The sequence below is a fragment of the Cervus canadensis genome, chromosome 11 (genome assembly GCF_019320065.1).
Source record: "Cervus canadensis isolate Bull #8, Minnesota chromosome 11, ASM1932006v1, whole genome shotgun sequence".
NCBI lineage: Eukaryota > Metazoa > Chordata > Mammalia > Artiodactyla > Cervidae > Cervus > Cervus canadensis.
The window spans coordinates 37,890,515-37,904,448 of record NC_057396.1 but is presented as its reverse complement, the minus strand read 5'-3'; the positions used below and the strand labels follow the sequence as shown (position 1 = coordinate 37,904,448).

At 47.8% G+C, this 13,934-nt stretch overlaps 1 protein-coding gene across 1 annotated transcript in view; it reads right to left on the bottom strand.

Annotated features, from left to right (window-relative positions):
* Positions 1-13,934, bottom strand: part of GALNT18 (polypeptide N-acetylgalactosaminyltransferase 18) — a 339,213-nt gene that overhangs the window by 161,740 nt on the left and 163,539 nt on the right. The window contains exon 3 of the mRNA XM_043481917.1: positions 2,253-2,419. Coding sequence (XP_043337852.1) covers positions 2,253-2,419 — 167 coding nt within the window. The remainder of the gene's footprint in view (positions 1-2,252; positions 2,420-13,934) is intronic.

Here is a 13,934-nt window from a genome sequence, read left to right as displayed (position 1 = left end):
TTATACAACTATAGCATGATATCAAAATGAGGACACTGACATTACCAAAATCACAAAGCTTCTCCAGGTCTTTTCAGTAATATGTGCACTCATCTGGGTATGTGTTTGCAGTTCTGTGAAATTTTGTCAAGTGTAGCCTTGTGTAATCATCACCAAGTCAAGGTACTTAACTATGCCATTAACTCAATACTTCCCAGAGCTTTGGGTTTAAAAGGCCCCCATCTCTGATCTGATGAAGAACCCACCCACTCTTCCTCCTGCCCCCTATCCTGGGAATGACCACCATCCTCTAAGTCACCCTGGTTTGAGACTGAGTCATCATTTACCAGCCCTCCTTTGGCCTTCTCTTAGTCAAGAGATCCAATAGACGCTTCCTTTATAAAACCTCTCAGGCTCATATCTCAACCTCAGTCCCCATAGCCAACACAACTCCAGGCCCCTTAATTTCTTGCTGTATGGCTACAATTACGATGTACACGGTTCCCTTCTTCAAGCTGTCTCTTTCCCCCAACCAATGATATAAACCACATCCAAAGCCCTTCATTGCCCAGTCCTGACTGTATTACTTCTCTTACCAAAATATGGTTATCACCATTTAGAAAATTAAGTTCAAATCATTTAAATTCAAATATGAAACCCTCTATATGTGGCTCACTTTCCTTATCTAAATTTCTCAATCTCCATTTTCCCCCTCTTTTCCACATGAATTAATGACAAAACAGCATTCTTCAGGCCATAATAAAGCTTTTACCATGGGGATGAAATGAAAGACTCCAAGATTTCCTTCTTCTTGATGCTTTGTTCTCTCTTTTGTGATGAGAGGAGGTGGGGTGGGATGGAGCCTGGGGATGCCTTTTACTTGGGGGATACCATTACCCTCGGAAGGACGGCTCTTCCACCCCTTGCCTCCTGACAATGTAAGAGGCCAGGAGGACAGCTGGCCTTGCTGGAGCAAGATAGGGTTCACGAGCAGGCTAGTCACAAAATTGTAGTGTTAGCCACTGGGGAATGGGAGCTTTCTCAGCATCCACTCCTTGGACCCAGGCAGGTAGCTATATAGGTAGGTCTCCCTACTTGAGGTCTCCCTCACAATAGGCCATCACCTTTAAAACTCCTCTGCCTATTTGCTGCCATCCTAGGTGCCTTTTCCTTCCTTCACATCCATGGAACAATGAGAGTCACGTGATTCATAAGCACGGCCCTTCAGAAGGCTCTAAAATTCCCTTCTTACTACACTACACTACACTACACTTCTTACTACACGATAATAAAATGAAACAGAAAATTTGCTTATAGAGATTAAAAATATTTCAATTACCTGATACGTTTCAGCTTTAATTGATAACAAAATACAAATTTCTCATCTGAACTCATTACAGCAATGGATTCACTGGGAAATTTACTACCTGACATCAGAGAAAATGCTAAAGATAACATAAGCCCAATGACTGTGCTCTTGTGACCAGGTTGTATTATCTGCAGCACATTCATATTAAAGCTCCTATCAGGAGAACTGGTTCTCAAACTGTCTCAGTGCATGGTCTCTACGTTTGGAAACCATTATTAAGGAGATGGTATATATGGGAAAAATTGGAAGTCATGGAATATGTACCAAGGGAAAGAGGTACCTGGTGGTAGCCGGAGAAAGGGAGAAAAGCTGTGAGGGCTTCAACAAGGGATTGCAGGTCGCCTGGGGCTTTGCTCAGGTCAGATGGAATGTGGAGCAGGGGATGCAGAAAAGAAGCTAGGCTTTCAACAGCTCTGTGGCTGTCATTGCAGTATATATATCTTCTACCATGCTCACCATCAACGCCACTATGACCACCACCAGCACCATCAACACTTCCACCATCACCGCCACCACTGCCAGGACAACGTCAATGAAAAATCTTCTAGGCAAAGGCCAAGGCACACAGCAAAGTGGAATGATGCTTCACAGAAAAGAGTCACTGGAAAGGCTCACTGTGTATGTGGAGGGGGTGGAGGTCATGGCTATTTATCTCAGCATATTGCACTAGGATGTTGAGGGAGAGAGTTGACAGCCAGCGAGGAAAAGCTTAGGGAGACCAGGCCCCTCCGGAACGTGAAGAGGGCGCAACTGTGGACTGAATCTTCCAGAGTGGTAACCATCGTGAACCTCTCCTCTCGGAGGCAGCATCCCAGAAAAGGGAGAGCCATGGAGAGCCTGTAGAAAATGAGAACCCTGCACGGAGGCTGAGACGCCCGCACAGGGCAGGGAGCCGGGCACTCACCGTTACTGCTGTTGTCATCCACCAGGATGATCTCCTTGAGCAGGTGCGGAGGCGTGCGCGCGATGGCCGAGTGGATGGCGCGCAGCAGCACAGACAGCGCTTCATTGACAAAGATGAACACGATGCTCACCTCTGGGAGGCTGTCGGGGAATGAGAGGTTGCGGCACCTGGAAAGAAGAGCAGCCAGGCTCTGAGATCTGTCACCGACTCGGCGGGGGTCACCCCAGGTGCTGGCCCACCCATGTCTTGGCTCCAGCTTTGCTGGAAAGCTCAGGAGTCCATACTCTCCCCCAGGGTCTCCTCTTTGATATACTTAAGATAATCACCAAGGGTACAGCAGACAGGCCCTCAGCCACTGAAACCGGTTTGCCCCACTACAGAGTCTGAATTTGTCAACAACTCTCCCAGATGAACAGTTGTATCACTAGACCCTAGTACAGGGTCTGGAACCCAGCAGGCTGTCACCAAATGTTTACTGGAAGAATGACAGAGTATTTCTAAATCCAACAGGATGGGAAATGCAACCAAAAGAAAATCTTAGTTTTTCCAAAATGACAGCCAGTGCTTAAATGAGGCCAGACCTTAGATGACCTGCTTCAGGAGAAAAACATGTCTCCTTCCAGAGACTCCTCCTGCCAGAATCCACTCTGCCTCACTCCAGAAGGAACGCTGCCTAGAGCCTCTCTTATAGCTCTTTCATCTTACGGATCCAGCCTCCAGAAACAGGTGGAAACCAGAGGCAGTCTCAACATGATAGAGGACAATTCAGACCTCGTTTCACAGATGAAGATGCTAAGGCTCATAGAGGCTAAGTCCCCACCATGTGTCTGCTGCCAGGATTAAACCTCAACTCTGGTCTTCTTACTTCTACACCAGGGTTCTCCCTTCAAGGAGAAGTGGTCAGGTGAGAGACTGCCCCTAACTGTCCCATTTCCTCCTTAGCTCCATTGAAACCCATTGGAGGTCCACTTGGAGGTCTCTTATCCAAATGACATGAGGCAAAATCACAAAAGTCTGCATGCCACTCTCCAAAGGAAGGGGAACATGAGACCATAAAATTAGACCCCATCACGAGGCCAGACAATAAGGAATGTCATGGTTCCCAAGGGCATGTCAATTCCTTCTCCTGCAAGTATTGACTTTGTAGATGGGAAACCACTGCTGGTGCCCTTCTCTGGCTGACACTAAATACTGTTCCAGAGGGCACTGCGCTCCCATCTTCAGGACAGCTGAATGAAAGGAGAGAGCAGCAACTGTAGCCCTGACCTCGGTCCTCGGCTCAGAGTGGAGGCTGCCTGCTCCCCCCACTGGCCACTGGAGGTTCCAGGGGTTCAGGGCTGGTGACCGTGTTGCACTGCTCCAAAGTGGGAGGTACAGTCAGGTGAGCATAATAATGCAATAATGAGCATAATAGCACAGGGCTTCCGCTCGTTGTAATTAAAGTGCTGCAGGATAGGGATGGGCCTGCTCTTCCTTAATGAGGAAGGCTGCAGGATAACCAGCGCTGAGCAATTTTGGAGAAATCACAGTGGGGCCTCAGCCTGCTTAAGAGCAGATTAATAAACTAAAATCACTGTCTCTATGGTTACCAGAAATTTACAGAAACTTCTCTCATTCTATTTCCAGCTCTCCTTTTCTCTCACCAAAAAAAAAAAAAAAAGAGTGGGGGAAGGGAAAGAACCGAGCTTTTATCCAAATCTGCTTCATACTTAGGATGTGAGTAAGGCCACCAGGGTAACAGATTGGTATAGAATTCATTCATTCTTGCATTTAATGGAATCTATTGAGTTTTTTCCATGAGGCAGGTATTGCATTAAGGGTTAAAACAGAACATGGACAAAGTGCCTGTCCTCAGGGAACTTATGCTCTGAAGTGGGAAACAGGCAAACATGGCAGCAAACAAATGATACAGTTTCATTCAAGTGCTGAAATGAAAGGGAATGTGGTGTCAGAGGATAATGTGGTGCCCCGGCAGCTGTTCTGGAAGGAGTGGTCAGGGAAGGGCTCTATGAGGGGGAGAGGTTTGTCACCCGGCACGCCTCAGGTGCAAAGGCCCGTGGGGTGGTGGGGACAGTGTTGTGACTAGAGAGGAGGTGTGGAGGGAGCCAGGTCAGGTAACTGCAGCGAAGGGAGGAAGAGATGAGGAGGATGAGGGAGAAAGGCTGAATGAAGGAGAAAGGCTGGGATGCCTCCCTAAGCTCATCAGACCCTTTCAAAAAACGTGTTGTTGTTGTGAATAATACTGTCACAACAGCAATTAAAAGGTGGTGGTTAACAGTCAAATAATTCTTCTGGCCTTTCCTTAGGAATGGAAAATGATAGAAGTACTAACACACAACCTACTTGCTAATTGCAGTTTTAAAAAACACTTTATATGGTCAGACTACTAGCACATGACCTTTATTTTTCTTTTTTGAAAGTGTAATGAACAGCTCCTAATAAGATCACTATATCAGTACAAGCTAACTGTCTGCCCCACTAACTCCACCAGCCATGAGACTGACCCTAGTCTGTTCCTACATCTCCAGGGGTTGCCTCTGAGTTCTCAGAGCCTCAGCATCTAAAGCCTCAGGTGTTTCCCAAGTGTTTTTCAGAGTTAGGGGTTAACTGCCTTCCACGCCTCTCTTTCCTTTTTAAAGCTCCACATAACCACTCCAAGTTGAACTTCTCCCGGTAACGGCCATGGCCGTCCTGATGGGCTGGGCTGCCATGTCTGGTATCCATCTCCTGGTGACCTTTCTCCAAGCAGAGCAGAAATGTTATGTTTGTTTTTCAAGCTAAACTCTACTGATCACTACTTTTACATGCAAGACTCTTTCAAACTCAGCTGTTATATGGCAACCCTTTTGAACATAACAGAACACCTAGGAGAGTACATCACATTTGTGTGTGTTCATTTCTGTCTCCTCCCACTATAATGACCTTCCCTGAGAGCAGGGATTTTATTTTGCTACTGTGCTAGCTCCCAACCTTAAACCAGAGTCTGGCATATAGTAGGTTTTCGGAATTAAACCAACACGTTTATTTATTTTATCCGTGTATACCTCGCAGATATTGCAGGTTCGAGTCCAGACCACTGCAATAAGGCAAATACTGCAATGTAGTGAGTTATATGAATATTCTGGTTTCTCAGTGCATTTAAAGTTATGTTTCTATTATATGATAGTATATTGTGTGCAATAGCATTGTCTGAAAAAAACAATGTACATGCCTTAATTTAAAAATGCTTTATGGCTACAAAATGCTAACCATCACATGATAACACAGCACTTCAACTTGTAGAAAATGCAGTATCTGTGAAGCACAATAACGTGAAATGCAGTAAGACAAGGTGTCTGCATAAGGCCTGAATTTCACATGCATGCCACTGATCTCAGCTTGCTCTTTTTTGTATAAACCTCCCCCCTAGAAGGAGAGTCAGGTCTTCTCTCACCAGCAGGGCCTTCCTTCTCCTGCTCTCCCTCACCGGGATTTTGGCCCCAATTGCTCACGTTCCATCTCCAGCAGCTCTCAGTCCCTCTGCACTATAACTAAGCGATCCCCCCTGGCCAAATGTACTGAGCTCCTTAAATCCTTCCTCCCTCCCTTCTCTCCGGAGAGTCACTCAAGGCCCTCCCAGGATCAGCCTCAGTGTTTTTCTCCAGACACAGCATCTAACCTAAACCTGGGTCTCGAGAGTAGAGAGGTGAAGCGTGGGCAGGATAAGAAAGACGAGGTGGGCTAGTTTATAGGGAGAGAGCATTGTGGGGGAGAAGGGATGGATAAACCCACCCAGGCACTGACCCAACTGTGCCCTGAATTGCTGTGTGATCCTGGGCAAGCCACTCCCCTGCTCTCCATGTCCTGTCACATGGAGGCAGGGACAGAGGAAGGCAGGGGAAATGATCGTTTTAGGTGTCTTCTCCATATTGTTCAGGATCTTCTCTCTAATATGTGATGAACGGAAAACATCTCACTAAAGAAATAGTTTGCAAACTTCCTCTTCCTCCTAGCCAGCACCTGGCCATCACCAAATGCCACAAGACACATATATCCGATCACCACCATAGTAGTGACTAGGCAGTATGACCAACTCATCCAAGTCTGCCCAGGACTCTCCCAGTTTCAACACTGAGAATCCCTAGCACACTAGGATGGTTGGCCATCCTATGACTAGACCACAGCTTCTTGATGGCACAGATCTTGCTCACAACTGCGCATGCTCTGCCTGTTCTGGCCATCAGCAAGCATTCATTCAGCCAGCATCTGCTGAATAAACTGAGGCTACTGTTTCAAAGCACCCAACACACATATAATGGATACACATACTCCTGGTTCCTATCTTCATCTCAACATTGAAGCAGAACTTACAGGGCTGAGGGGAGAGGCAAAAGGAGGGAGGAAGACCAGCATGTCAGATGAGATGTCCTCATACCTCCCGGTCCCACCCACCATCATTACTGCCGGACACTGAACTGAGGACAGGAGTCTGCCTGCAGCAGGGCATCCTGAGTCCTGCCAAAGGAACACACGTCCAAGAGCTGCTATGGAGGAGGGTTGTTTCAGACCAAACCAAGTGCTTCTGCTCCAAAATCTGGCCACTTTACCAACAACCAGCCCCAGCCTCTACCTGATGGCTATGCCTCTTATATTCACATACCAGTGATCTCCCCCTGCCCCTGTGTCTGCCAGAGTCTGGCCAACACAGCCTCTGCTCCCAGAGCCTGCCATCCCCACCTGCTCTGGTGTCTGCCTCTGTCTACCCCATATCTGCTCACTTCTCCAGGAAAGGGCCAGGGTACGTGAGAGTCGGAGGAGCCGCCAGGGTGTAACCGACCCTTCCCTATTTATATGCCTTGAGAAAGCCTGACTGTACCAGACTGGTCCCTCACTCATTTTGAGAAGAGGCACATTCTCCTGTAAAATTCAGCCATAAAAGTTCCCTTTGTACTTTTATTCTTGTTCAAAGTTAAGCCATTTTCCACTAAAGATAAAAACAAGGCATTTCTGAGCGGGGAGAACTGTGGCTGTCTAATAAGCCGGGATTGATGGTCCTGATAAAGTCGACTGCATCGATCCCTGCACAGAGGCGGTGTGGGAACGGGAGCCTCCCAGCAGAGCTCCCCGGGACGGTTTTGAGCTGTTCATGAGGCAAGTTTATGTCGAGGGTTTTAGTGATGCCGTAACCTGCGAGAGGCAGAGAGGCAGTGCCAGACTAAGAGAAGCCAAGTCAGGCACCCAGGAACTGAGTACCAGCCAGGACAGCAGCCAGACACCTCCATAGTGGAGGGATGGATTCTTCCTGTGACTCTGGCAAACCTATGAGCTCCCAGAGCATCGAAGCATGACTCGTAGAGGCCGATTGACCCCTTCCAGTGTGAAGATCAAAGTAGAATGTGAGCTGGGGGCTGTTGGCCAATGTATATGGGGAACAGGGTCTAACTATGCCTGCGTTCTGTGAGGGCAGGAGGGACCCACCTGGACCAAGCAGAGGGAAGATAACAGTCCCCTGAATACCCACTCCCCTGAGTGTCCCTAGCTCCTCTTTCTTCCTAGGTTTCTCCTAGTTAGGCTCGAGGGTCTCCCCTGTACCCGCAGTCAGCACACAAGGGTTCAGCTGCACTGTTGACCACCTAAGGATGGCACCCTGGGATCAGCAGTATCTTCTTATCCCTTCATGGCCAACTGTGTCCTCACCCTAGCCTCTACCCTCCCACCTACACCCACAGGACTTGCTTGATCCTCCTCTGACTTCACTTGGTTAGACTTCTGGCTTCTTCCAGAACTTTTCAGATTAGATAGGCTCCCAGCCTGCCAGCATCCAGTATGCTGGACTTAATGAGAGAGACCCAAGGATGAGAGCAGTGTTGGGGTTCTCACTGGGCATGCGTGCAGTCAAGACTTCCACTCCTGGAGGCTGGTATCTCTATCTCTGTAACCTCTGGAGCTCAGAGGCTGCACCGTGCTTGCTACTCCTACTGCCCAGGGACTCCGCACAGAATATCTGGAAGTAACAACATTAATAATATTCACTTACTGAGTGCTTATGACTTGCCATAAATCAAGCTAAGAGATGTATGGATATTTTTACTTTTTTTTCCCTCTGATTTTTATTCTTTCCTAAAGTCCTATAGGGTAAACATTTTATCCCCATTTTATAGATGAGGGCAATTGGATTGAGACAGCAAGTTATTTTCCAGGACTTCCACCTGGGCTCATTTGCCTCCAAAGTCAGTGCCCAAAGGTCCTATTAAACTAGGGTCTGCACCTTCCTTCTATGACCATCTAGAGATTTGTTTGGCCAGACACTGGTGTTGTGACAACCCAGAGACCTGGTGGAGGGAGGGACAAAAAGGAAGTCACTCCAGGTCAACTCTGATGAAAGATAGGGTGGACACAGTACATCTAGGAGGATGATGTGGACTATTACAATAAAGCTCTACTGGCCATGTGAAGCCTAAATTGCCTTCCTGTTTCACTGCTTCCATTGAGATAAGCAATCCCCGAACACACTCTTTGTTTGAAGCTGTGTTCTCTGCCCTCCTCCAGAGCCTAGGTGTGTGGCTTCTGATGGTGTGATTATGTGACTGTGTGTAGACACTGGCTTACAAAGAATCCCAGCCACCTGCTGTCACCTGAGTAAGCTCAGCTCCTTCCTCCCTGAGAGCACACATATAACCCAGCAAAGAAAGACACAGTGCACTTCCTAGACTGGGATGGGATCCCTGTTAGACTCTCACAGGCTCCTTTGTTTCACTCTCATGCCACATGTATGCTATTGCCACTTACCTTTTAATGTGATTATTTAACAGATGTCAGTATTGCCACTAGACTATAAGCTGCATGAGATCAAGACCACCTCTGCTTTGCTCACCAGCCTGCCCCCTCCACCGCCCATGCCTCATGCAGCGTCCAGCACAGAGTACAAACTCTGGAAGCACCCAGTATCTGGCTGAAAGAACAACTGAACAAATGCTCAAGCAGTGAAGAGTAGAATGAATGCAGGCCCGAGAAAACCCCGTGGGTGGGATTTCCACCACAGCCTAACAGAATGGAATCATGGAGTTGAACATTTACTCCCTGCCTGACCACAACAATAAGCCCAGATCATCCAATAAGCCAGAGGGGTCATGGAGTCAGTGGGGATATTTCATGTAGCCAGGGGCTTCAAGGTCCTGGTAGAACGCATGTCTGGCTCAGATGTGGAAGAGATAGTGGACAGGAGTTTTAATTATCTACAAGGCAAGAGAAACGGACCAGCCTCATCTCAGAAGAGCACCTGACCCCAGAACGACAACAGGTACAATTCTAAGCAGAGGTGATCATCAAAACGTCCAGCTTTCACTCAGAACCAGAAGTTCTTAACATCCTTTCAGGGACTCTACTGATTTGGAGAGAGGATCTGCTATATCAAACATAGACTGTAAGTAGAAGGAGGAGGGAAGTGAGTCAATTAAAATGTAAACAGCCAACAGGAAGCAGGGCAATCATTTGTTCCCAAAACTTATTAGAAATTAGAAAATGGGTTTGCTGGGACTACACAGACAGCACCCAGAAAACAAAAGTCAGCTGGCTCTGGTGGAGAAGTCACACAAGGGACCGAGCATCTCCATGTGGTGGGTTTGAGGGTGAGCAGGCCAGGCCTGTGGCAAGGAGAGCTGAGGAACGTGGGGGGTGGGGTGGGGAAGGCAGGCAGTGCAGGTGGGAAGAAGGAGGATGGGGCATCTTTGCTTTCCAGCAGAGCCTGGCTCCAGCCTCCGATGCTCGGAACTCTGGGGCTGGGGAGAAACCACTCTGATCCATCTTGCAATGCCTGCCTGGCCCTCCTCTCATCTAGGGTCAGGGGAAGGCCTGGCCCGTGTGATTCCTTGTCTGTTTAGTGGTCCTTCTAGTACTTAAAGTCATGACTGTGCCCCCCAGGCCATCTCGTTTACAAATCAGAGACCCAGATGTGCTCAGTTGCTCAGTCGTGTCTGACTCTTTATGACCCCTTTGACTGTAGCCTGCCAGGCTCCTCTATCCAGGGAGTTTTCCAGACAAGAATACCGGAATGGGCTGCCATTTCCTCCACCAAGGGATCTTCCCAACCCACGGATCAAACCCAGGTCTCTTGCACCTCCTGCATTGGCAGGCAGATTCTTTACCACTGAGCCGGCAGGGAAGCCCAGGGACCCAGAAGAAGAGTAACAAAAAGTTAAATAGCAGTTACGGTGATGTCAGGCAATGTTCTAAGGCATCTACATATATTACATGTTCAATCTTTGTATTACCATCTCCAATTTACAGACAGGAAAACCAAGGAACAGAGAGGCTACTTAACTTGCTGGAGATCAACCAGCTTAGAAGTAAGAGACCTGGCCTTGGAATCCAGGCAATTGGGTTTTACATATTACTCTATAATCTAGCAGAGACTTTATCTGTCTGTCATGTTACCCAGTTTTTCCTCTTGAGTTGTTCTCCTCTAAACATACCTCACTTTCTCTATATCCCATAAAATCCAATTCTGTAGCTTTGATCTGAGTAGCAGAGTAGAACAAAACTATTCACCTCCCCATTTTAAGACATTAATATTGCTCAAGATTACATTATATTTAAGGACAATCATGTGATACTACTGGTTCATAATATGTTTAATTAACCAGGAACCATAAGTACTTTCCCAGATTGCCCCAGTTAAGAAGTATTTCCTCCTGTGTCTGTCAGTTAGCATTTTTGATGCAGCAGCAGAATCATTACTCAGGGTGTTGATTTAACCCCTTTGTCCTGAGGCAACCATCATGGAAGTCTCATCTTCCAAAGACCTCTGGGTCATCTCCACAGAGCCAAGATTCTAAACTAAAAAAGCTCCCCTAGGAAGGGTGGGGCAAGGGGGCTGAATAGCATCCTAGAGACACAGACCTATGTAAAACACTGGGAACTTGATCAAGTTTCTTAACCTTGCAAATATTCAGCATTCTCCTATATAAAATGTGAATAATAATAACTACCCCATAGAGACAGGAGGATAAAAGTTAAAGGAGAAAGTAGACATTAATCTGTCTGCACAGTGCCTGGCACACAGGAAGGGCTGGTGAGCAGACAGTGGCTCTTGGTGTAAATCCTTGGCCCCGGGGAAGCAACCCCTAGATAATCCAGCAATCATGTCCCAGCTTCTCACCTGAAACTGCCCCGCTTCCCCACCAGGACCAGATACATAACCTGTGGGGCTCCGTGCAGAAGGAAAACATGGTGGCCTTTGTTGAAAACTTACTAAGAATTTTAACACAGCAACAGCAGAATACTAAACCAAGGGCAGGGCGCTTTTAACCTTCTGAGGATCTTGTGTAAAAGGGGCCCGCTGTATAGTGTCCTGATACTAACCCTGCCACTGTAAGAAAGTCCTGCACCTTGGTGCCTTCAAACAACACATACTAGTTATCTTCAACTCTGGAGGCCAGAAGTCTGACAGAGGTCTCACTGGGCTGAAGTCAAAGTGTCAGCAGAACTGCATTCCTTTCTGGAGGCTCCAGGTGATAACCTGTTAGACACTGTCCTTGCCTTTTTCAGTATCTACAGGTTGCCCCCATTCACAGCTCTTTTCCATCTTCAAAGCCAGCAGTGTCTGGCTGAGTCCTTCTCACATTGCCATTGCTCTGGCTTTCTCTTCCACATTTAAGTGCTCAGGGATTACTCTGGGCTCATCCAGATAATTCAGGATGATCTCCTTATTCTAAAGCCAACTGATTAGCCACCTCAATTCCATCTGCAACCTTAATTCTCCTTTGCCATGTAATATACCATGTTCAAAGGTTCCAGAGATCAGGACACGGACACCCTTGGGAGGCCATTACCTGCCTACCATACATGCTGCTCATCAAGCCAGTCCTGCTGAATCCCAAAGTTCAGAGATCCCAGAGGTCTGTCTAGCAGCTGCAGCATGAAGACCCTGTGGCCCTCCAATCCGTACACACAGATCTGGTGGCCATACTCATAGTGGTAACACCGCAAACACCCACAGCCACTTTGGATGGACCCTAACCTGCTCCCAGGAGGATCCAGAGCCCCGGCTCCAGGCTGCATTCTTTCCCTGCTGTAATCCCGTCCTGACTCTTTCCACTTCAATGTTCTTCTTTCCACAGAGTCTCCCCAGCTCAGGACCCACGACTCCTTTGGGGGCAGGTGTGCATGCTTCTGCCCCTGATGCTCCCACCAGGGGCTGCAGAAAATAGTCCAATCCTCTTTACCAGCCCCTTGTTCCCTGGTGGCTCAGACATAAAGAATCGGCCTGCAGTGCTGGAGACCAAGGTTCAGTCCCTGGGTCGGAAAGGGAATGGCTACCCACTCCAATATTCCTGCCTGGAGAATTCCATAGACAGAGGAGCCTCTTGGCTGCAGTTCATGGAGGAGCAAAAGAGTCAGACACAATTTAGCGACTAAACCACCACCACCACCAAGGAGGTGATGAATCCCAAATTACAGCTGGGCAGTGACAAGTACAGATGACAACTGGGGCTTGTGACTGGTACCTAAAGTGGAGCCAGTCTTGTGGGACTGAGCCCTTAACTTTTGGGATCTGACACTAACTCTGGTAGGTAGCATCTAAAGCTAATTGAATCGTAGGGACACCCAGCTGGTGTCACAGAATTGGTCGATATGGGGAAAAAAAACCTCACATCTGGTGTCAAAGTGTCATGAGTAGGAGAGTAAAGTGTGCATCTCCTACTTACTCCAGAAGGTTACTGTGAGACATCAAAGAGTTAATATAAATAAAGTGCGAAATGTTTCCCTGAAAACATGGCTCATGCTATATAAATGTTTGGCAGTGTAATTTGAAATAGGATGACAGTAAAGATATTGAAAAGATGTTTCTAAAATGCATTAAACGGGATAAACAAGCAATGACCTTGTTACAAGGCAGTGATGTTTTCATGGAAATTAACAGACAAACAGAGGCACTGTTTTACCCAAGCATGTGCTTGTTTCGAGTGGTCCACCAACGGCTCTCTAATCCTGGGTGCGTGTCTGGCACAGCAGCTGAAGTAGAGCTAGACAGAGCCTTCCAAGCCCATGTGCAAAGAGAAACCACCGTCCTTGGAGCCTCTGCACGAGCCCCTGCTGAGAGCAGAAGGCTCAGCTCTGCCTTTTATCAGAGATTCTGTTTTACTGGCTATAAAAAAGGGGTTGACAGAAGTCGCCTTGCCCACAGGGGAGGTGTGGAAGCTCCATAAACTGTAAAGTTCTGTGCAGAGGACAGGTCTTTCCATTATGATTACTGCTTCTCTCCAGTGGCTCAGGAGGAAACCACAGAATTCAGCTCACCTGGAATCCTTCAGAGACATCCCCCTCTGGCCCTCGCTCCCGCACCTGCCGCCACCTTCTTAGCAAACTCGGGAAGTCCAGGCTGGGCTGCCTTTTCTGAATGCACTTCCTTCAGAGCGGGCTTTCCAGGGAGCCCTGCACTTTAGAGAAACGCCTCGAGGCCTCGTCTCTCTAGCTGGCAACTCCTGCATCTCTCCCATGGAGACAGGAAGGACTGGTGTGCAGGGCACCTCTCTCAGTGAGGGATGGAAGGGCTGCAGAGTCAGTCAGCTCTCAGCACGCCTCCTGCACAGTCAAGGCCAGCCCAGCGGTGGGCTCGAGTCAAAGGCCCGGATTTGGCTTCTGGATACATTGGTTCAAGTCTTGGCTCGGTCACTTATTCAACTGTATGACGTCAGCCAGAAC